General features: G+C 38.8%; 3 protein-coding genes across 3 annotated transcripts; 1 reads left to right on the top strand and 2 right to left on the bottom strand.

The window, feature by feature from the left end:
• Window positions 1-80: 80 nt before the first annotated feature.
• Window positions 81-6,388, bottom strand: hprt1l (hypoxanthine phosphoribosyltransferase 1, like). Its single transcript, XM_005745961.1, has 9 exons — window positions 5,957-6,388; window positions 5,536-5,642; window positions 4,970-5,153; window positions 4,709-4,774; window positions 4,604-4,621; window positions 4,277-4,359; window positions 3,423-3,469; window positions 1,781-1,857; window positions 81-736 (listed from the first exon to the last, which is right to left on the bottom strand). Exons 1-9 carry the CDS (start codon window positions 5,972-5,974, stop codon window positions 689-691), a joined length of 648 nt encoding a protein of 215 aa, XP_005746018.1. The 5' UTR covers window positions 5,975-6,388; the 3' UTR covers window positions 81-688.
• Window positions 6,389-7,150: 762 nt separating this feature from the next.
• On the bottom strand, window positions 7,151-13,406 carry psmd7 (proteasome 26S subunit, non-ATPase 7). Its single transcript, XM_005745960.2, has 8 exons — window positions 13,314-13,406; window positions 12,825-12,916; window positions 11,424-11,516; window positions 11,244-11,341; window positions 11,057-11,137; window positions 10,853-10,944; window positions 8,314-8,512; window positions 7,151-7,790 (listed from the first exon to the last, which is right to left on the bottom strand). Exons 1-8 carry the CDS (start codon window positions 13,385-13,387, stop codon window positions 7,521-7,523), a joined length of 999 nt encoding a protein of 332 aa, XP_005746017.1. The 5' UTR covers window positions 13,388-13,406; the 3' UTR covers window positions 7,151-7,520.
• A 72-nt stretch (window positions 13,407-13,478) lies between these two features.
• Window positions 13,479-17,953, top strand: LOC102216072 (dynein light chain roadblock-type 2). The gene is made up of 5 exons (XM_005745959.1): window positions 13,479-13,536; window positions 14,301-14,379; window positions 16,223-16,390; window positions 16,516-16,580; window positions 17,443-17,953. The coding sequence occupies exons 1-5, from the start codon at window positions 13,534-13,536 to the stop codon at window positions 17,491-17,493; spliced, it is 366 nt and encodes a 121-aa protein (XP_005746016.1). The 5' UTR covers window positions 13,479-13,533; the 3' UTR covers window positions 17,494-17,953.
• The last annotated feature ends 4,358 nt before the right edge of the window (window positions 17,954-22,311 follow it).

The raw sequence follows: 22,311 nt of genomic DNA, 5'->3' as shown, positions 1-22,311 counted from the left end.
TGTCCTACACCCCCCCCTCACATCCTTTTTTCTTGCCACTCCTATTTCACATAGTACCACAGTCAAGTGTGTTTTGGTAATTAGTTTAAAGTAGGCCTATTACTTTTGTAAAAACATGCATAAATGCAGTGTTACTCCCTCTTCTGGGAAAATTGAAAACAGACTCGAGGTTTCACTGGGATTTATATTGCTGTAAAGAGATCCTTGGTGAAAACATTGGACATGAATCAAAACATACAGTACATGACAAGTCATTTTATGGCATAATGAGAGGATATGTCTTCAGTATAAATCCAAACTGAAACATTCAAACATTCGAAGGCTACAAATAATCTGACAGCTCACTGAAAATAAAGCAGTAGCCTGAGATGTGTGTACTTCCATAAGAGCAAATTAATTACATTTTTTTTTTATCTCCACTTCTATTCAAAACTGTTATTTACACCTTCAGTCTTAACATAAATTCAATAAATTGACAACCAAAATATTGATAATATACAGAATTAATCCCACTTATAAGGGGGGAAAGAAATGTTCTTAAAGTTAGTTACAACCCACAAGTCACTTTTTGTGGATTCGCATATAGAAAAATAAATACATTTCAAAACACAGCAAAGCTAACGAGGCTCGTCACAGTGGTCCAAGTCTTCAGCGATTCAGACGTCGGCCTCTGCAGCACTTCATCTGCTCACACTTTGTACTTCTCCTTTGCTTGGTCATTCAGTATACAGATGTGCTGAGGAAAAGAAGAGGAAAAAACATCAACAGAAATGCTGAATATTATAACACTGGTTTCACTAAAAACCAGTGACACCAAACATGGCAGCCTCATGGTGCGTAAGCAGGCAGAACATCAGGACCCTGAAACTGCAGTTGCCTTTTTTTTTTTAACACCTCTTTTATTCCTACTGCAGCAAATATTTAAGGCCAAGTTATTTTCAGAAATACCTTAACATTTTAATGCAACACTACACAACCATATATAAAATAAAAAATTTAAAAAAATCATTTGTTGCCCAATCCTGTAACTATACAAAACACTATAAATATACTTTTCCACTTTGAAGATTTTTGAGGATAAAGTGACTAAAATTAACCTCAACAGTCTGCCTAAATAATGTCATGATTAGGTTAAAATTGGGCCTCTGGTGGGTGACTATGTATGTAAGCATAACTGGTCCACATATTGTTATGGCACAACTAGTGCACTCAAACTAAGCTAAAGAAAATGTAATCCCACTTAGACCATTTAGAGAAAATTATTTTTTTTTCTTTTCGTTGAGGTTCAAATTCGTTTTTTAATGCAGGATCAATCCTGATAATTCATATTAGATGGGTCCTCAAAACAACCATGTAAAAGCAATAATGTCTAAAATAATTTCATCTTAGGGCAGACAGATAATTTGTGAAATATCAAGCCAATTACTCATTCAGTATCTCAGGTGCACTTGTTCTTGTGAGCATGTAAAAACATTAAAATTTTCCACACCTCTGTAAATAGAATGGTTTGGCACTTGTGCACTTTGGTTTTCTACTCTGAGCACTCAAAGCACTTTTTAACTACACGCACCATTCACCCTATCACACACATTCACAAACTTGCATGCCAATGAATGCATGGGGGCAAATCAGGGTCCAGTATTATACCAGCTTGCCAGCGATTATTAGAACCACAGCTATCTCCAGTGGATGTTGCAGTAACCCAAACCAGCTAAATCTGTGTTAAAAATCACCTTTATAATAGGAGACCTTGAGTAATCAACTTCCAAAAAACACTTACACTGAGATCTCTGAAGTACTCGTTGTAATCCAAAGCATAGCCAACCAGAAAGGCATCCGGTACCTCAAAACCGATGTCTGGGGGAAAACAAACAAACAAACAAACAAACAAACAAACAAACAAACAAACATACATTATAATATGTATTTATATTATATAAGTAAAATCACATGGATACTGGAGTGGTTGGCACTGTACAAAGCTAATAGTATACTAATAACCTTCATCAGGAAGTCAGTGGGTCTGTGGAATACAACACAGGAAACAAAATCGAAGGCAATCACTTAAGTTGCCATCAAATGCAGAATATACCAAAGTGTCCCCGCTGCTGTTCTGCATAGGCCTCAACCCTCTAAGCCAGCTCATCATTAAGAGCTGATACGATGGATATGAAGGGGTGCAGTCGCCAGAAGATAAAATAGCAGATATATAGAACAACTATAAGTACCTGTATATCCCACAGGCCAACGAGAACCATGACAAAGTCGCACAAAGATCAGCCACAGCCATATACCTCCAAAAGGTATTGTAGGTTCTAAGAAGCTAGCTGAACAGAAGGAATAAGATCCAAGCCATCAATGTCTGTGCCCTATCGATCATCAGATACCCAGTTTGAATAACAAGCTGACCACAGGAGGAGAGAGATGGCACTCATGTCAAGACACCAAAACTCCTCACAATGCACGGAGCTCTCTACCTGAAGTCTAGCACCCTGAGGGTTTATGAGCAACAGAAAAAAGGAACGGAGAGGATTAGTGAGTGCCAAGAATACCTCAGACAACTGAGGATACTTGGGGAACAGGACGAGGAACTATCATGGATGACCAAACCCCTATGGGAATCTGTTCCTGGAATGTACCATCAATGGATAGAGGAAGGAGCTGGCATTAAGAAATACTACCAGTGGATAGAAAAGGATGGCTTAGAGGAGAGTTCTGATCATAGCAGTATAACAACAAGGTCCTATCAGAGCTTGACTTCTAGACAGACAAGCAGCTGCTGACTAACCAACCAGACATAGTGGTGGTTAACAAAGTGCATCTGTGATAGATGTGGGAATCTCAGCCGACAGCAACTAAGAAGAAACACAAAAAATAGAGAACTAGCAAGGGCAGAAGAAACAACTGGAGCAGATGGGAAAGGTAAAGTCTAAAGTGGCTGCAGTGATAGGAGCATTAGGAGCTGTGAGAAGAGGAAATCTCCCTATGTAACATCACTGATACAAGGGGTTATAAATAAGAGAAACCAGAAGCTACTTTTAAGACCACTGGAAGAAAACAAGCAACAAACTGGCTCTGACATAAACAAGCAGTCACTGCTCTTTTATGGTCTCAGCGGAAAGTCAAAACACTTACAGTAACAGCTGTCCTTGAGGGACGATCTTAAAGAGATTACCCAACTCAAACCTAAAAGCATTACATAATCATAGATGGTGTGAGCAGGGGGTTATAAGGCTTGCATTAGTACATAAGTGCCAGGCTCGGCTACATTTAGAGTAGATTTCCCTGAGATTAATTATAATCCTGCTTTATTAAAATTTTCACTGGGTCTTCGAAGAGTCGCAAATGACTGAAAGTCACAAATTGAGCCATACCATTCGTCACTACACAGAGAATGTAGAAGAAAAATAAGAGGTTCTCACAGTCTGGTCTATATCCTGAACTTCTTGGGGTCCTCTTCACCAGGAGACTAGAATGATAAATGCGGAAAGCTTTATGAGGAAGTCAAAGACAAAAAGCTGTCATCAAAACAAAGACTGTTCAGGTCACGTTTTACATCTTACATCCACCCATAGATGGCTATTTGCAGTCCAAGATTAAACTTTTTTTTTTTTTTTAGCTTATGGACCCATGTACAGACAAAACTGGGGAATCCTATTTCACAAAATTAATTTTTTACTGTGGTAGATTCTAGAAAATGACAATTCTAACTGAAAAAAATAGACGCTTGTGGATTGTAAAAGTGTCTGTTTGGCTGCAGTGTGCTCGAAAGACATTTCAGTGGTAGATATTGCAAAACCTCAGGGGGAACAGAAAATAATCACATGGTTCGAAATCACACTCAAGTGGGAGGAGTTTTATTTTTTCCTGTGGTAAACTACCCCTTAAAAGTCTATAATTCTATTTAAATGGGTATGACAAAAAACTGATAGGAGACTATTACACGGCACACATCAAAGCCACAGAGATGTCCCTCCCACTACTGTAAGTGGTGCAAACAGAGGGGAACTGTATCGGCTGAGCACTTTTCCTGTTTTAACCAGCTATCAGGAATACATCAGAGAAATGGCCTCTGCCTCCACAGTGCAGTTAATAGAACTGCAGATTAACTCTTAAGCTGCTCCATCCTTCCGTCACATCACATCTCTAATACAGTCCTAAAGGAGAGTACCCGTTAGTTAGATGCATTTTGTCTCTCTGAAGACATACCAGCCAGTTACTGTGGAGGTCTGTAATTCAGTCTCATGCACTATAAACAGCATCTGAGGGTGCCTACCTTACAACTTTAACCATCTTGGGATTACATTCACTCAGTAGAGAAAGTAGTGTTTCCATCGTCCTTCCTGTCTCCACAATATCCTTTCAACAAGGCCGGAAGTGGTCGAATTAGAGATGTAAGCACAAATAAGCATCTATCAGATATCATGTCTGATATTTAATGTTAAAAGCAAGCAAACATAACTGTAATTTAAAACCACTACAGTAGCAGTAATAAAATATGAGTATTTAATGTTTTATTTAACCCTAATAATAGAGATCATGTTTTAGATGTAGATTTTTTTAATCCACATCAGCCACCTGAATGATAATAACAAGAGCTTACCTCAACAATCAAAACATTCTGCGGAGCAAAAAAACAGAAGCAAAGTTAATAATTCAAACCTCTATGAAGAAGACAGCAGTATTTCTCTGTGACAAAAAGACTAACCTTGCCTGCGAGATTGGACAGCTCATCCCCTCCAATGACTTTAACATTGTTAGTTGACTTATCATTCTGGGGGGGCACAAAAATGAGACAGTATCCATAAGCTCAAACTCCCTCATAATGAAAGTTTTTATCAAAAAAAAAAGTCTACTTTTCCAAAATGCCTCTGCACTGCAGCGTTTTTTAACAAGAATGCTCTCATTTGTACTTCTGCCAACTCCATTTCCCTCCGCTCACATCCATGAAATGAGAAAGGCGGCTTACGCAGTAGCTCTTCACCCTAATGAAATCCACTGTCAGCGGGACTGATTTATCACTGTTCTGGTTCAGTGATTTAATGTAGTCGAGGAGGTCTGCAAAAAACTTGTAGCCGCCTTTCAGCACACACAGAGCTACAATGTGGTGTCCCCCCATGTCTCGAATGATGTCGCGGGCCAGGCGCTCTGTCCTGCATCAAAGAGGAGGTGGGAGAGAGAAACAGTGACAGCACTGTAAATCATAATGACGCATAGTTCTTAAATGATGGGGAGAATATCCTTTAAGTGATTTTGCACTTTAGCACTACTGGCATTGAGTCTTCATATGCCCTCAAACCCACATACAAATCCACCCCTGGTTGTGGGTAGCAGTATTTTGTATAGTGCACACCTGTTTTTCATAGCACACATTCTGAAAACACGAGTCCGCTCCACTAAGTACCTCACGATTGCAGCAGTTTCCCATCATCAGTACACCTGTGCAACCAAGATGTCTGCTGTGAACCCCAACCCCCCCAAAACAAAACAAACAAAACAAAAAACCCCAGCCAGAGAGGTGACAAATCACTTTACCTGTCCATGATGAGTCCATGTGGGATAATCACCTTGTCCAAATCGTTCTCATAATGTCTGGGAACACAGAAAAGGTCCAGGTCGTGGCCTTTCTCATCATCAGCTATCTGGAACCATAAATTGAAATGCGCAAACTATTTGGCACTGACAGATAATGTGCGCCAAAGATGCGTTAAATCAAAGTGAAGCCCCCCACCCCCGGCAACACCGAGCCTCTCAACCACCTGTTTACCCAATTTACTGGGCGAATTAGTGGTAGGGTGGCGGTAAGGTAAAAAGGCATGACAGCTTAGATTGCGAGGGAAAAGCTCGTGCCTCCTCCCTTCTATTTAAAAGGGCCTACCGTGCCCCGCGCACAACCACACCCCGACAAGTACGAAACACCCCAGCCCGGAGAGAGGACGGCAGCTGGCAGCCTCACCTGCAGATAGGAAGCCATGACACCCCCGGCGGCCGTCCGATCCGTTCAGTCGCAGCGAAAAATCTGAACAGTCATGCTCAGGTCCTGAGAGACGGGGAAGAGGAGGGGTGTGTGGAGGTTTGATGACAGGAGGCTGCACGAGCGGCTCTCCTCTTTTCCTTTTTTACGGACTGCTTGTGAGCTGGAGCGGCACACGCGACGCTCCTCCGCCGGGTTTTAAGCCCTTTACGTCAGAATCCAGTTTGTCTTTCCGATAATCTGATTTGTCCCACACAACCAGGGCTTAAACGCGCTATGGTGGTGTTACTCCTACTCGTATATTTTGGTAAGTGAAAGAGCGAGAAACTTCCAGCGCTGGGGAGAGGCTGCAGATGACGCAGTTTTAAAAAAAACAAAAACATGCCAGGTGACGGCTCCTCCTCATCAAAGAGCTGTGCGCGAGCGTTTATCACGCATCTGTGCTCCGCAATGATTTCACAGACAAGCCCAATACATTAATTAAACCGCTTTTAATTTAACAATATGTGCTAGAAATGTTTCCTGTAGCTTAATTCAAATTTAAAAAAATCAGAAATGTTAAATGATTATCACAGTTGTAATTAAAGTGTTTTTATTCTTTACTAATGCAAAACTTGTGTATGAAAGAATAAGTGTGAAAAAGTTATACTGAAACAGGCAATTCACTGGGTTATTACTCATTAAGGTGCTAGCTGTGTCTTTCAGACTAGTCAGAACCTTTGCTGAGGACATTGCTTTGCATCATCTGCTTGATGAGCTTCAAATGTGAAAACAAATTGTGTGCAATTTCTAAAAGATCTAAAGTATTTTCTTTTCCCATTATGCTCTATTAATAAGTTTCTCTACAGGGGAACATTATTCCCCTGGCTTTCTTGCCTTAAGTATTTAAATTAAAGCTTAGTTTTGCTGTATTTATGTAGTATCGCTTTAAAACAAGTCAGCTATATCAGTTGACAGTTGGCAATTTGTCAAGTTAAAACTGCCCTACCAGTTTACACAAACACACACAGCGTAAGCACTTGCACATTTGTTTTTCTCCAACTCAACTTCCCCTTCCATAATAATAAGTGGAGTCACAATTCTAAAATTATAACAGTGACTTTACCACATGTCTGCTTTTAAATATTAAGGATAAACAATGTGTAAAAATGTAAAGACAGAATCAGAACAATCATCTTATAATATGATCCAAGTTTAATGAGTGATACAGAAACATTTCCTCGAACATACAAAAAAAAGAAAAGAAAAAAAAGCAACACCGGGTGTTTGCAACATCGAGGCTATGGCAACTATGAAAACAGGACACAGCATGTTCTCACACTGGCCAACACCGACGAGCAAACAACATCATCTCTGTAGGATGACAAGTCTTTGAGAGTGCCGTTTGTGACCATGAGACCAAATCTCAAATGACACCGTTCCCCATATAGAGTCCTACTTTTAGCCCGAGACCCACATACAGAGCTGTGCCTGTGGACACAAAGTAGAGCACCATCCAGAAGATGGCGGTGTGATTTGAGAGAGGACCGCAGAGGAAGAATGCTCACTATTTTTTCTTCTTCTCATCTTTCTTGGCACCGTCTGCTTTCTCCTTCTCCTTCTCTTTTTCTTTCTCCTTGTCATCTTTTTTCTCTTTGTCATCCTTCTTCTCTTTCTTGCCTTCCTCCTTTTCCTGTCCTTCCTTCTTTTCTGCATCTCGGTTGGAAATCTTGTTGTTGATCAGGTTGTGCAGAGCCACCACAGAGCGTATGAGCGAGGCCAAGTAGACCACCAACATCTGGTCATTGGTCTTTAGGTAAAAGGCTTTTGTGAACTCCTGCAAAATAAAAAAACGTACATATTATCCCAGCAAACATCTTAGTAGTTTATTATGTATAATAAAAGACATTTAATATTGCTATTTGATGCAGTATTTAACCACAGATTTTTACGATAAGACCCCGCCCCCCAAACACACACACACACACACACACACACGCACAGCTCATATTCACACCCAAGGTTTTGTTTATCACAGCAATTAAAAACACATTAGTAAGGCATATGAATATTTTATCACGATATTGAAAATGCCAGTTCATTTTTGAGTTTTGTTTAAAAACACTATCACACTAAACACAGTTTTCCTTATTACGTTTCTGCATTGATTATTAAAGTATTTGTAAAACTTAAATGGAAAAAAAAAAAAAAAAAAAAAAGGTAACAGCCACATCTTTAATTTAGTGCAAACATGAAATTCCCAAAGTAACATACAGCTATACGTGTTTTATAATCTCTTGCACTTAAAAAGCTGCCAGATTAAAAATAAAGTAAACAGACCTCAAACATAAACAACTTACCAGTAGATTTACATCAGGAAGCAGGTTGAAAACATCCTGCAGCTGGTAGATGATCTGGTGGTTGATGGGAAGTTTGCCAGCAGCCACCCTCTCTAGGTAAGAGCGGATGTCCAACAGCTTAGAGTTGAGTCCCTTTAGGCCGTGAACCTGGTTTGTGATGCGTTGTGATAGTGTGCCCACCGTTGTATCTTTGATGTCTCTGTAGAGGGGATGCAGCTGTGTCACATTTGGCTCACACATGTGAACAAGAATCAACTTGTTTTTTTATTTTCTTCTCATTTGTGTGTTCCCCCCCCCCCCCAAAAAAAACCCCCCAAACAAACAAACACACAGTGCAATGTAATTATGCATGTTAAGGCCAAAGAACAATGCAGTGGTTGCTAATGTGATGTATCCTCAGCACAACCACATTACACTTGGTCAGAGGCGCATGTTCACTAAAGACAGTGAGTAACAAATACTGCAAGAAATTGATCAGCACAGTGGACAAAAGATATGTTATTCCCTCTGACAAGAACAACTAAATATTGCATGGGACATGAAGAGGTATATCATAACTCATGAGAACTTTCACATCCATGCAGTTACAAAGTAGGGCTGGGCCATATTATACCATTCACAGTAATACCGGTACAATGTTAGGCAACGATAAGAAAATGAAATATCGCCATAGAATATGGGTAAAACACGCATGCGCAGTGCTTTTGTTTTCATACGCACATGGCCGAAAAAGCATGGGTAACGGAATGTGAGAGGGGAGAAAGCGGATTGTTGAGTGAAACAGATGAACCAGAATTGGTTTGTAAAAATGGTGCCACTTCAGTTATGTGGAGCTGGTTTGGTGTTTGTCCGTCAGATACCAACCAAAGCACATTTTTTTGTAGAACATGCAAGCGGGCCGTCGTTATTGCCGTATTTGTCGGACTAAGGTACTCGTAAATCTGGGAGTAATCTGGGTCCTAAACTCTGTACTCTTCATTCCCACAGTCAAACGAACACTGCAGCATCACTGAGAGTTAAAAACTGTCTAAATTCTTTCATCTTTAATAAAACGATCAGCATTGCTGCTTTACCAGGCTTTAACTATTAAGTTTAACATCCAGGCATCCATGAAAACAGAATTTATTACATTTAACGGAGTTAGAAGTTAGCAGGAAGTTAGCGGAAGTTAGCTCGCTAGTTACCTAAGCATGATATAGCATGTTCTGACTGAGATATTTCTGAAAAAATTCAAACGTACAGCTCTGCTATCACTTCCAACATAAATGAAGACAGGAAACTAAACAGCAGTGACGTTTGTAGGGTTACTGAAGTTGGGCTAGCTGGTATATAATGATGTGCTACGTGATCGCTAGCTGGAGGACGAACACTAACACTTTTCCACTCGATAAAAGTTAACGTGAAGGTTCCTGATAGTTAGAGACAAATGCAATCGCATGGCAGGATGCTGTAAATGCACCAAACTTCAGTCACGAGAACAACTGAGATAATCCATCCACAATACGAGGTTAGTCATTAATATACTGCAACAACACGGGAATAGGGCAGCTGTGATAGAATACAGCATTAATAAATCAATTGTACAGAAGTGGAGGAAGCAAGAAGAATGAGTTTAATAAAGTTTGATTTATCTGACTACTTTGTTTCGCTTAATGTGTCTTATAATCCCGTGCACCTAATGGTCTGAAAAATACGTATTTTACTTTTTTATTTGGCACACTGCAGTTTAATGTTGTAAGGCACCTCTTTTTAACTTCACTGGATATTATACATGGTTATGCTCAGGATATGTCAGCCCATTTCTACTGGAAATGCCTTTTGGTTAAACTTTCAGCAAGGAATTTGCATTTGCACTGTTAAATTTTTATAAAGCTTTAATGTACATAAAAACCAGCTTCTTGTTTAAGTGAAAATAAATGGAAGGTTGTCTTTTTGCGCTAGTAATGTTGTGGTTTTGTCTCGCATCAATTATATCGTCAGTTATATCGTTATCGCAAATTTTCAAATATATATCGTGATAAATATTTTTGGCCATATTGCCCTGCTCTATTATAAAGGATTTTATATTTTGCCTTTTCTGCATTTAAGCCAGCTGAATAAACATTTTATATGTTGGCAAAAATGTTTTAATTAAAACAAATGAAGCACAGTGTAAAAGTGAACGCAGTGCCCGGTTAATTTAATTGTGTGTTAAATTTTGGTCCAATTTCTTTATTTCTATTTTTCTTCTTCTGAGAGGTGCAATTTAGGCGAACGAGGATGAATGTTATGTTGATGCAGAGATTTTTACATCAGCAGGAACATGAAAGCAGAGTTATGTTTATATCAAAGTCTAATTAAAACATTTTTGTCACTAAAATCAATTTTTATCTCAACACCAATCAAAATAATTGTGATAAAATTTGCCATAATCATGCAGCCCTAGCAATGCACAGTTGATGCTCTGTACAGTTATGCCACTTATTGTTTGTTTATTGAAATTTCTATTCGACTAACAGTGTAGCATTAATGTGTTTAAATTCAAATGTTTGTTCAGTACCTCAGCAGGTGCTCCACTCCCACTTCTTCTGCTTCCTCAGCTCCAATCTCACTGGTGACATGTTCAAATGTCTTGGACGTAGGAGTGCCATCCTAGAAAGAAGGAATTATCCATATGAATTAAGATTTTTTTAATCTGATCTGAGGAAAAACAACTAAACAAAGTACTTGTTCCAACTTTTGTTGCCCCTTAGCGATCACTTACATCATGGATTTCCTCCACAGAGATGTATGCTTCTGTGGGCAGACCGAGATCTTTGGGCTTTACGTCTATGATGACCAACACCTGGAAGTGTAGAACAAACGTTTATGTCAGAATGATTAGAATTAAAGCGAGCTGATGTCCACAAACATGCACATTAATACAAGGAAAAAGCAAATCAGTTACTTACCGAATTGGTACAGTACCGCTTGATGAGCTCATTGATGGCAATGTCATTCTTGTGTAATTTGGGTCCTGTGTGGTACCAGCCAACTATTCGTTCTCTGGCTGAAAAAGTGAACGCAAATGTATGAATGACACACTAACATTAAAAACATACTAATTTAAGAGACAGAAGCACTGCTTTTACCATTAACTTTCTTGAACATGCCATACATGTTCTCCAAGTAGTCATGGTCCAGGAACCAAACTGAGTCATCCCTGTCATCCTCATCAAATGGCACTGGGGAGGAAAAAAAACAAAAACAAAAAGTGTGTTATAAACTGGCTCAGAATACATATTCTGTGCTGTAGCAGGAAGTAATGAGACATGAGACAACCCTGACTTAATAGATCTTCTTAAACTGGTACATCACTTATTTTTACACTGGTGTCCTGTAATCGCTTAATAGTTAGAACAAATAAAAATAATAATTAAATGAATAAGGATATGGTGCAGGGGAGGAGAATGTCAGATAAATACTGGGGAGCAAGAGCATATAGGGATTTGTAGGTGTGAAGACCCCATTATATCCACTGTATAGCAAAGCTGAATATAAACTGACGTCACATCTGCTGTCGCAAGTCTGTTTCTGCCAGCTGTGCACCTCTCAATTTTTGTAATCTGGTGTATTGTGCCACTGCAGACTTGTGTTGAAGACACAAGTGTGTAACTGTCAGTTTTGACCACTGTTTTAATGCTATATCACTACAAAAGAGATTCACAGCTTATACAAAGGGAGATGTTGCATTAGTCTGAAAAGATGAGACTTTGTGGAAAAATGCTTTATTTTTGCTTTTGACTTCTCTTCCTCCTATATCAGCGCTGATGTGGAGATTTTGTCTGATCAATTATTCAGAAGAACACTGCACCGGCTAAATTATACACCGGCTGTGTGCTGACGCTACCGATAGCACATGAAGTCACCAACGTGACCAGTGTACTGAGCCCTTAAAGGTAGTGATGATGTGTTGTCAGGACAATCTGGGTAAAAACTGGCTGTTATGAACGCACTGCGCCATGTCCAGGCACATACAACTTCATAAAAATGATTCCAAGCTTTAAAATGAAAACAAACATAAGTGTTTGAACAAATGTTTTATCACTGCTTTAGAAACAGCATTTGTCTATATTAACATGGCAGAAAATGAATCAGGTTGGTCACCCATATGTTTAGTGGACATGCTTGTGTCAAAAAGAGGTTGAAAAGCAAAGGTCAGAAACAGAATACCAGAGATTTCTTTACTTCAAATGACAAAGATGTTTAATGGTTATTAAATGCAATAAAATAAAATAAAGCAGAAATCACAGACTGTGAGACGCTGCTGGACTTGGTAGACTATAAAGTTAAAAGATATGTGGGAATAAGATCATCAAGAACCTAACACAGGCACTGGAGTCATAACGTGTCCGTTTCTGACTGTTCTAACTAAAACACATTCCGTGAACATATATTTTCTAAAGATATAAACATATTACAGTGGAAATTGACAGTGTAGATGCTTGGCTTAAGTATTTTAAGGTGAAAAGATGTCTGAGGATGTACTTTACCTGCAAAACTATTTGAGACGTCCAGAACTTTTTTCTGCCATGACCCCAGGAGGACACCGACCACTCGTTTCTGATTTCCCACTTTTCCTATCCTGTAGATTCAAGATTTTAAAAAAGAAACGAGCAGAGGAAGCTGTTATTGTCACAGATTTCTGTAAAAATGTAATCAATGGAGCCCATACAGTCTGACTCGTTAGCTAACCTGTAAGCTAAGCTAGAGTCAGTGCACAGCTCCGTCATGTTTAATGACACCAGATCAAACTGTTCGGGTACGTGGATTAGTTTGTAGAAATGCTAATGAATAACATTGTTTTAAGGATTCATTAACGGCTCATACAGTACATTGACACTTTAAGAAGCTAACTAGCTAACGGCACTCTGACTCAGCATGGCTAACCTTAGCTTAGCCTAGCTGCGGCGTCACACTTCAGGACACTTTGGAGTCCAATATTGATAATAAGACGGAACTTAAATACAGATCTCACTGACCTGTTGAAATGATCCACCACGCTGAGCAACACAAGGGGGTGAACGACCACATTTTCCACCGCTAACTCCGGCATTTTCGCAGGCAGGATAAACAGAACACAACACACCTCCACACAATGACGGCTACGCTACACTTCCGCTCGCTCCTGACGTCTCTTCCGTTTCTCTTGGCAACAGAGAGACCGTAGAGACGCACAAAAAGAGCAAGAAGGCCGACGAAATGGTACGACTTTATGAACAACTTTTAATTCAATTCAATTCAGTTTTATTTATATAGCGTCAAATCACAACAGCAGAAGCCTACATAATGATAACTTTAATTATGTTTATGTTTACCAAACAAGGTGAACAATACATCAACCTGCCAGTACTTATCAGCTACCGTTCTTTTTAAGGGGATACAAGTATTATAACAGGTTTACAACCCGAAATGATACAAACCACTATCAAATAACCACTCAAAGTAGGAGTCTTGGCTTTATATTTAATTTTGTGTTCATTTATTATGTTATATTTTTATTTTCTCTTTACTACATTTCAGTAATATTATACGAAACTAATCACACAATCACGATGGATTATGAACTATATAAGACAGAAAGCCTTAGTATTTGTTCTGTCATTTGATTCTAGCAAGCTACACTTAGTATCTGAAAATGAATGACACTTCCGATAAGTAAGTAAAGTCAAATGGGGGTGACTTTACTCCCATTACTTGAGTATGCCTGCTGCCACTTATACTTGTAAGACATTGTTATAAATCATTCCAATTTGTTATCGCACTAACAGTCGAGAAGCAGGGTGTAAACAGGCCACATACATTAATAAAAATGTCCTTTTTTTTTCTTTTAGAATATATTTAACATTTTCTAACTTTAAATGGGACACGAAATCCCTCAACCATCAGGTTGATTACAGTTTTATCAGTTCTGGAAAAGCCACATTTTTTATGTAAACGTGCGCCTGATCATGTTTTTGGTTGAGCAGGGTGAGGAAGTTGAGGCACAAATGAAGAGGATTGAAGCCACTAAAGGTGTTATTGGAACGCTAGTCGTCGATCCAGATGGTAAGCAACACCAAAAAGCAGAGCAGTACTGCTCAGAATGATGCTCTGTCGCTTTTTTTCACAGAGGAAATAAAATATTCATGGATGTTATAATTAGTTGAAATGGGAGAAAGTTAATTAAGGTAAAAGACAAAAATAATGGTCTGCGGCAGCTTAAAACCCTCTTTTGGTGTCAAAAAGTTACAGTGGGGGTTTTCCGAAGAGGCACGTTGTTAGTTTTGTAGCTGATAGCTATCGACAGTTTATTTCAGTAAATAACTAGCAAGAGCAGCACAGATTCGTGGCTCCATGAAGGATTACAAAGGAGCAAGTTATTGCCTAACAAAAATAACACAGTGTAACTGCATGGTTAACACGTTTTCTTACACCAACACTGTTTGCCATTAGAACGTGAGCATGTGCGTGAAGAACGATCCAAATCGCTCTGTGTACACACTGCTGAAAAAAGGTGTGAAGAGATGTTTTCATTTTGTATTGATCTCTGTGCAGAAATGCAGTTAAAAAGCTGAAATGCAGCTCAGTTTTGCTCAGTTTCAGTAAAATACTATTACTACAGAGGACCAGAAAGGGACTCAGCTCTAAACATTCTACATGAGGACAGAATGAAGTGTTATAGGACAGAGTGCTGTGCTCACAGCTTTGAGTCATCCACCCGCCACAAAGCACTTTCAGTGCTCAGTTAAAGTAGAAAAATGCCGTGTAAGTACCAGTCTATTTCCATTTAAAATTACACACTCTCTGATAACATTTAGCCTTCTCATTTCAAATAACTGAGCACTCTAACTGTCACAAACCCCCAAAACAATATAATGTCAGCTTTTACTATGTTAAATTTACTGTTAAACTGCTTTCAGTACCATAACCGATACCGTGCCTCTTCATTAAATCCCAACAGCTGCTTTTTAATGCCAAAAGATAGTTGTGCTCTAGAGGAGAGCATTAATAAATCTGGCCCATGGACACAGTTATTATTGTAGTTCATTTGTATTTGGTTTCCCTTTCAGAGAACTACAGCGAAGCCACGGTACAAGATGCATTAGGCAACTGAGATATTTTTTTTAAATAATAGATTTGCAGTGTTTAAGATTTTTTGTCAAATTATGCAGTCATAAAGCTCTGCAACACCAAAAATCATTTTTATGTAGTTTGTTTTTCTCCTTCTCTCAGATCTGTAATATAGAACATTTAAATATCTGTGAAAATGCAACAGTTGAGAGAAAAAATGACTAAAAAAATGAGAGCAGATTAATGTCTGAATGTTACAGTATTTAGTAGTAATTTTAAAAAAAATACATAACCTCACATGGCATACAGAAGAAAAAAAATGTGTGCTTAGATCAAGTGTTAGAGTCCAAGTTTACACCGTGGAATAATAATAATAAATAATAATAAAGCAGCTCTCCTCTGGATGAATCCTGCGCTCCACCTGAGCTGTCACATACATCTGTAACTGTGACATTCAAAATTCACTAGAGAATAAGAGAGGGAGTGAGAGGGCCTCAAAGTTAGAGTGTGTGGGCAAGAGTCCCACAGGATAGTGTGAAACAGAGAGAGAAGACATATCCAGGGAGGAGGGAACTGAAAGCACCATGTAAGAACTGATGAAAATGGTCAGACAGATGACTTTATGTTTGTAAATTTAATCCGTTTGATCACTTTTGCTCAGTTATTCCTGATCAGTGTGTGTAAACAAGTAACAGCTCAAACATGTGCATGACTGATTCTCTCAGCTATTCAAATAGGAAGCACTAAACCTCTGCCAAAAAGAATATTTATCCAGGAAAATATTAAAAATACAGTCTGAACGTCTGATGAATTTCTGAATGAATGAATTTCTTTTAAGGTGTTCCCATCAGATCAACTTTGGATCAGTCCATGACTCTACAATATGCAGGGCAACTTCGACAACTTGTGGTATTGGCCAGAAGCGCAGTCAGAGATATTGATCCTCAGAATGATCTCAGTGCCCTCCGAGTCCGCTCCAAGAGCAATGAGATCATTGTTGTAACAGGTGAGTGTAAATTAGTTAGGGTTTGTTGACTTAATGATTTTAGTTGTTGTGATGTAGTTGTTGACTTTTGGCTCAGTTGTTTGCCTGCATTTCCATGGTTCAGCTTGTCTTTTATGTCTCTGCAGAGAACAACTATCTAGTGATAGGCATCCAGAAGCTTCCTGAGCCAGATGTTTCCATGGGCATGGAGGTAGGGGTGTTGGGTGTGTTGCAGCACCACCTGCTAAGTGCAAAAAGAAAAAGAAAAAAAGAGAGAAAAGTTTTTAAATGTTTTAAATAATATTTCTGTTGTTATTTATCTTTTCTGCCTTTAAATAACCAGGCACCATGGTCAAATTATGTCACATAGCCTTGTCACCAGGTGCTACAAATGCATCTTTCAACTCACAATTGTACAAAAGCAAATTTTAGATTTATTTTTCAGTTTGTTTGTTTGTTTTTTGAATGATTAGCTTGTAAAAAGGTCATAAAGGAAGAGCAGCAGATTGATGAGCTCCATCCTCATACTCATGGAGGCTGCAAACTCTTTGAATTGTCTCCGTGTGTATCAGCATCTTCTTCCAAATCATAATTTTCCAACTTCCGGTCATGGTTATGGTCAACGATGATGCCAAAGAGTATCACACATCTGTCCCAGATGAATGTTCTAATGGACTCTTTGAACTCATTGGACATTAGTTCCCAGAATCAGGGAATTTATCACCTTAACCTCTGGATGCAAGTCACCTCTGGATTATTATATAATCCAATAAATGTCAAATACGGTGTATGCCTAGCATTGCATATCAGTATCAAATATTTTGAGAACCAATTACATGAAAAAATTTGTTTTTATATCCACTATATGGGTCACTTTTTAACTGTTTCCGTCATATCAAATACAAATTACCCTTGAGGTAACGTATGTACACACATTCCACTATCTTGACATTGACTCACTATCCACATACTCCCGGTAGGTCTCAGAAACAGCTTCATTGCCCTGATACTTTATTCATCTTGTTCCTCGTCCTCTTTTTCCTCCTGCTGATCAGACTCTTCCTTATCCTCAGACAGGTTCTCCCTTGGGACTAGAGTATCCTGGTTGGCTACAGAAGGAGTGAAGTGATGGCTATTGATGTGTGCACGCTGAAAGACATGGATGAGATGAATGTTTCAGCTGAGAGAAGAAAAGAAGGAGGCAAAATAACAATGTCTGTCCTTAAAGCCATTTTTAATCACATCATAAGAAGACCACATACATTGTGAGGCTGTGCACACTGTCACCACTAGATGGCAAGACAGCGTTATTTTTTCAGTTCACTGGTGACACGTTTAAATGTCTTGGATAAATAAACTAATACTCGTCTCGAAATGTTTTGGTGCAACTTAACATTCACTGACATCTTGGATTTCATCCAGGGAGATGTACACTTCTGTATGCCGGACTGAGATCTTTGGGCTTCACGTGTATGATCAACACCTGGAAGTGCAGAAGAAAGGTTTATGTCAGAATGAATAGAATTAAAGCGAGCTGATGTCCATAAACATGCAAATTAATAAAAGGGAAAAGCTAATCAGTTACATTCCAGGTTGGTACAGTACCGCTTGATGAGCTCACTGATATTTTTCAAGAACAGGTTCTCAAAGTTGTCATTGTCCAAGAACCACACTGTTTCTTGTCATTCTCAAGAAATGAGACTGAGGAAAGAAGGTGCTGGCACAGTGAGTATGTATTCACTTTTGATCATTTAGGTCAATACTGTGCTGGAGCAGTAATAACACATGAGTAAAGGCCTGATTTTATGTATATTTTTTCATCTTAAACTGGTACACCACAATGATTGCTTAGTTCAAGAAATTACTCCTACAACTACATAATAATGTCATGCTTTAAAATGAAAAAACAAACAATACCAAGTAAATACAGGTCCATTATTGCTAATACAATACCAATACTGATACTTTTAACCTATAAAGTGTCAAAATGCAAAATATATTTTAAGTTTATTTTGTATTTTTGATTTCTTATGTTAAGTTCCTGTATTGTTATTATTAGTTAGGGTTTAGGATTCAACTTTATTGCCATTACACATGTATAAATACAGGGTAACGAAATACAGTTTGCATCTAACCAGAAGTGCAAGAGCAGTAAGTGCAATAAGAGCAGATTATATACAGATAAGTTAAGTGGAGAACAAATATACAGATATATACAGATAAGGGCAGGATAAATGGTGTAATAGTTATGAACAGAATTATGTACAGAGAGACCAAATATACAGATGAGCTACAGACAAATGTACATTGTGTATACATATGTATACTGTTGTATACATATGTACAGATATACAGATGCCCTGTATAGCATACAGATGTTCTACATTGCTATACGGATGGGCAAATATACAGATGTACTATGAACAAATACACAGATGTGCTACATAAATACATACATAGATGTACCAGTGTGTGGCAAACAGATCTACAGAGTGCTATGAATATATCTACAGTAGTGGAAGCGTAGCGCTCTGAACTGACTATAATAGTGAACAGTGTACGCATTATAACAGAGACTATGTATGTCAGTGTCCTAAAATCTATAGCCGTAACCAATGTGAGAATATGGTGAATGTTGAGAATGAATGACAGCAATGATCGTGGTCACTAGGAGTGTAGAAGGATTGAGTGAGTGTGGATGAAAAGGTTCAGCAGGGGACTGAGGTCAGTAGGGTGACAGCTGTGGGACAGAAGCTGTTCCTAAACCTGCTGGTTTTAGTCTGAAGGGTCCTGTAGCGCCTTCTGGAGGGGAGGAGCTGGAAGAGTGTCTTGGCAGGATGAGAGGAGTCCCTGAGAATGATGTTTGCTCGGCGTAGACATCTATTCTTGTGGACATCCTCAGTGGCAGGAGGTGGAGTCCCTGTGATGCGCTGAGCGGTTTTCACCACCTGCTGCAGTGCCTTGCGGTCAGCAATAGAGCAATTTATGTACCAGACTGTGACACAGTTGGTCAGGATGCTCTGGGTGAGTTTTAGTCTTTGTGATTCACCCGTGTCTCCTTGTTTATTAGTCTTTTTCTGTTTGTCACGTGTTATCTCCTTGTCTATGTAGGTTCCCTTTGTGTCTCTCTCCTCTGTGTCCCTCTCCCTCTCTTGCTCCCTCTCGCTGTCTCTTGTGTAAGCTTGCGTGTCCCAGTTCATGTCTTTCCATGTTTCCTGTTTTATTTTGAAAGTCTTGTGTTTTCATGTTCAATTTGTTTAGTTTTACTTCCCTTGTGGCATCTTGTTTATTTGCGTTAGCTGTGTTTCCCCAGGTGTGTCCACTTCTCTCATTACCCTTCTGTGTATTTAAGTCCTCTGTTTCCTTCAGTTCAGTGTCGGTTTGTCTGTCCTGCTTCATGTCATGTCAGGTTTTAGGATTTTTTCAAGTTACTGTTCATGACAACATTTTGACAACCACTAAATCACAGTGATTGCACAATAATTACTTAATAAAGTAAAACACCTTTCAGCTTTTTATTTATTTTAAAATATCACTTTCTGGAGACCTGGAATCTAGATCGTCCTGAGTCTAAAGCATTTTGGGTCAGCTTCTGTTGTTTAAATGTATTACAGACAATAAATAAAATAGTCAAACCAAAAAGGTTCAGACATTATTCATAGTACATGTTTTTCATTTCCAAAAAATAATTTGTTACACAGTTAAGTGAGCTCAAACTAAACTTAGAGGATAGAAACAAAGTATATCAATCGTAATACCAATACCAACGTTATATACAATCAAAAGTTTAAGAACACTTGAAAAATGGCAAAAATCATATTTTGCATGGTTGGAGCTTAACAAGGTTCCAAGTAGAGCTTCAATATGCAGCAAGAAGAAATGTGAGTGAGACAAAACATTCTTTTGAGCATGCAGTTTATTGAAAACAACGCTTAAACTGAAACAGGCTGTTTTATAGCTGATCGCAAGTTTAGGATCACATGCCTTTAAAAGGCCAAATCTGTGCAAAAATGTGGATTCATTGTCATTTTCTGTCAGGTATTCATACTGTCATGACGTTCTGATGGCAAAGGCAAAAAAAGTTTCCCTTTTGGAACGTGGTCAAGTTGTTGAACTGCAAAAGCAGGGTCTCTCGCAGTGTGCCGTCACTGCTGAGGTGGGAGCAGTAAGACAGTCATTTGGAATTTCTTAAAAGGTCCTGAGGGTTATGGAACAAAAAAGTCAAGTGGAAGACCCCCAAAAATTTCACCATCCTCGTCTCCTTGAACACCACAGAACTGACCGTTTGGACTTTGCAAGAGTGCACCAAACACGGGTCATTGAAAGTTGGAAGAAAGTTTTATTCTCTGGTGAGAAAAAATTGAACCTTGAGGGTCCTGATGGTTTCCAACATTACTGGCAGGACAAGCAGATCCCACCTGAGATGTTTTCAACGCTCCACAGTGTAGGAGGCGGCATAATGGTCTGGGGTGCTTTTTCCTTCAGTGGAATAATGGAGCTTCAGGAGGTGCAGGGGGGGTCAAACGGCCACTGGCTATGTCCAGATGTTGTAGAGAGCTTCCCTCATGACTGACGGCCCTTGTCTGTGTGGTAATGACTAGGTTACCACACCGGAAGCACTACACCTCTGCCAAAAAGAATATTTATCCAGGAAAATCTTAAAATGAAGTCTGAATGTCTGATGAATTTCTGAATAAATTAATTAGTTTTAAGGCATCCCCATCAGATCAACTTTGGATCAGTCCATGACTGTATAGTATGCAGAGCAACTTCAAAACCTTGTGGCATTAGCCCGGAGCGTGATCAGAGATACTGACCCTCAGAATGATCTCAGCGCCCTCCGAGTCCGCTCCAAGAGCAATGAGATCATTGTTGTAACAGGTGAGTGTAAATTAGTTAGGGTTTGTTGACTTAATGATTATCTGTGATATGGATGTTGACTTTTGGCTCAGTTGTTTGCCTGCATTTCCATGGTTCATCTTATCTTTTATGTCTCTGCAGAGAACAATCTGGTGATAAGCTTCCAGAAGCTTTCTGAGCCAGATGTTTCCATGAGCAGGGAGGTAGGGGTGTTGGCTGTGTTGCAGCACCCCTTCCTTAGTGCATAAATAAATAAACGTGTTTTAAATAATATTCCCATTATTATTAATCTAGGAAGTTTTAATAAATAAGTAATAATACTTAATATGTCTTTGCTCTTAATAGCCAAGCATCATGGTCAAATAATGTTACATATCTTAGATGCAGTTGGTTAGAAATTAGAAATTGCACTCAAACAAATCTATTTTTTGAAAGAACGAGCAGCAGATTGATGATCTCCATAGTCATGCTAATGGAGGCCGCAAACTCCTGGAATTGTCCCTCTGTGTATCAGTATTCTCAACCAAATCATTTTCCAACCTGTGGTCATTAAAAACATGGTAACGATTCATCACAATGACAAAGAGACTGAAACACATCTCTCCGTGATGTTTGTTCTCAATAGCATGAGATGTTATGTAGAGAAAAACAATCTAAGTCTGATGTTTTGTGGGCGATAGTTTGAATCCCCTTCTCATCTTAAAGAGAGTGATCTGTTTTATCCAGAAGTTCAAAAAAGTGTTCATAAGTTTTATAAAAGTAAAAGCAGTCATTTGCGGTGGGGAAATATTGTAGTATAATCAAAGTCCAGCTACCTACTTGACTAAAATTGCTTAGGTGTTCTCAAATAATGCATGTGATATAGGAGTGGTGCAAGCTCTAAGTGTGAACTTGCATTAAATCATGCCTGATGATAGCAAAACTAAAAGTAATCATTTCTATCTTATGTGCACAGCTTTTAGTTTGGCTAAACCTGTCAAATAAATGTCAAGGCAGAAATTTTCCTTCAGGCAAGAAATATAAAGCGACATATAACATAACAATTACTTTGTGCTTGTGTTTTGAAGTTGAAACATTTTTTT

The sequence above is a fragment of the Pundamilia nyererei genome, unplaced genomic scaffold (assembly GCF_000239375.1).
Source record: "Pundamilia nyererei isolate P.nyererei 1_Seehausen unplaced genomic scaffold, PunNye1.0 scaffold00170, whole genome shotgun sequence".
Classification (NCBI taxonomy): domain Eukaryota; kingdom Metazoa; phylum Chordata; class Actinopteri; order Cichliformes; family Cichlidae; genus Pundamilia; species Pundamilia nyererei.
Note: the sequence above shows the minus strand (reverse complement) of the source record. Positions and strands in the feature narration are given on the sequence as shown.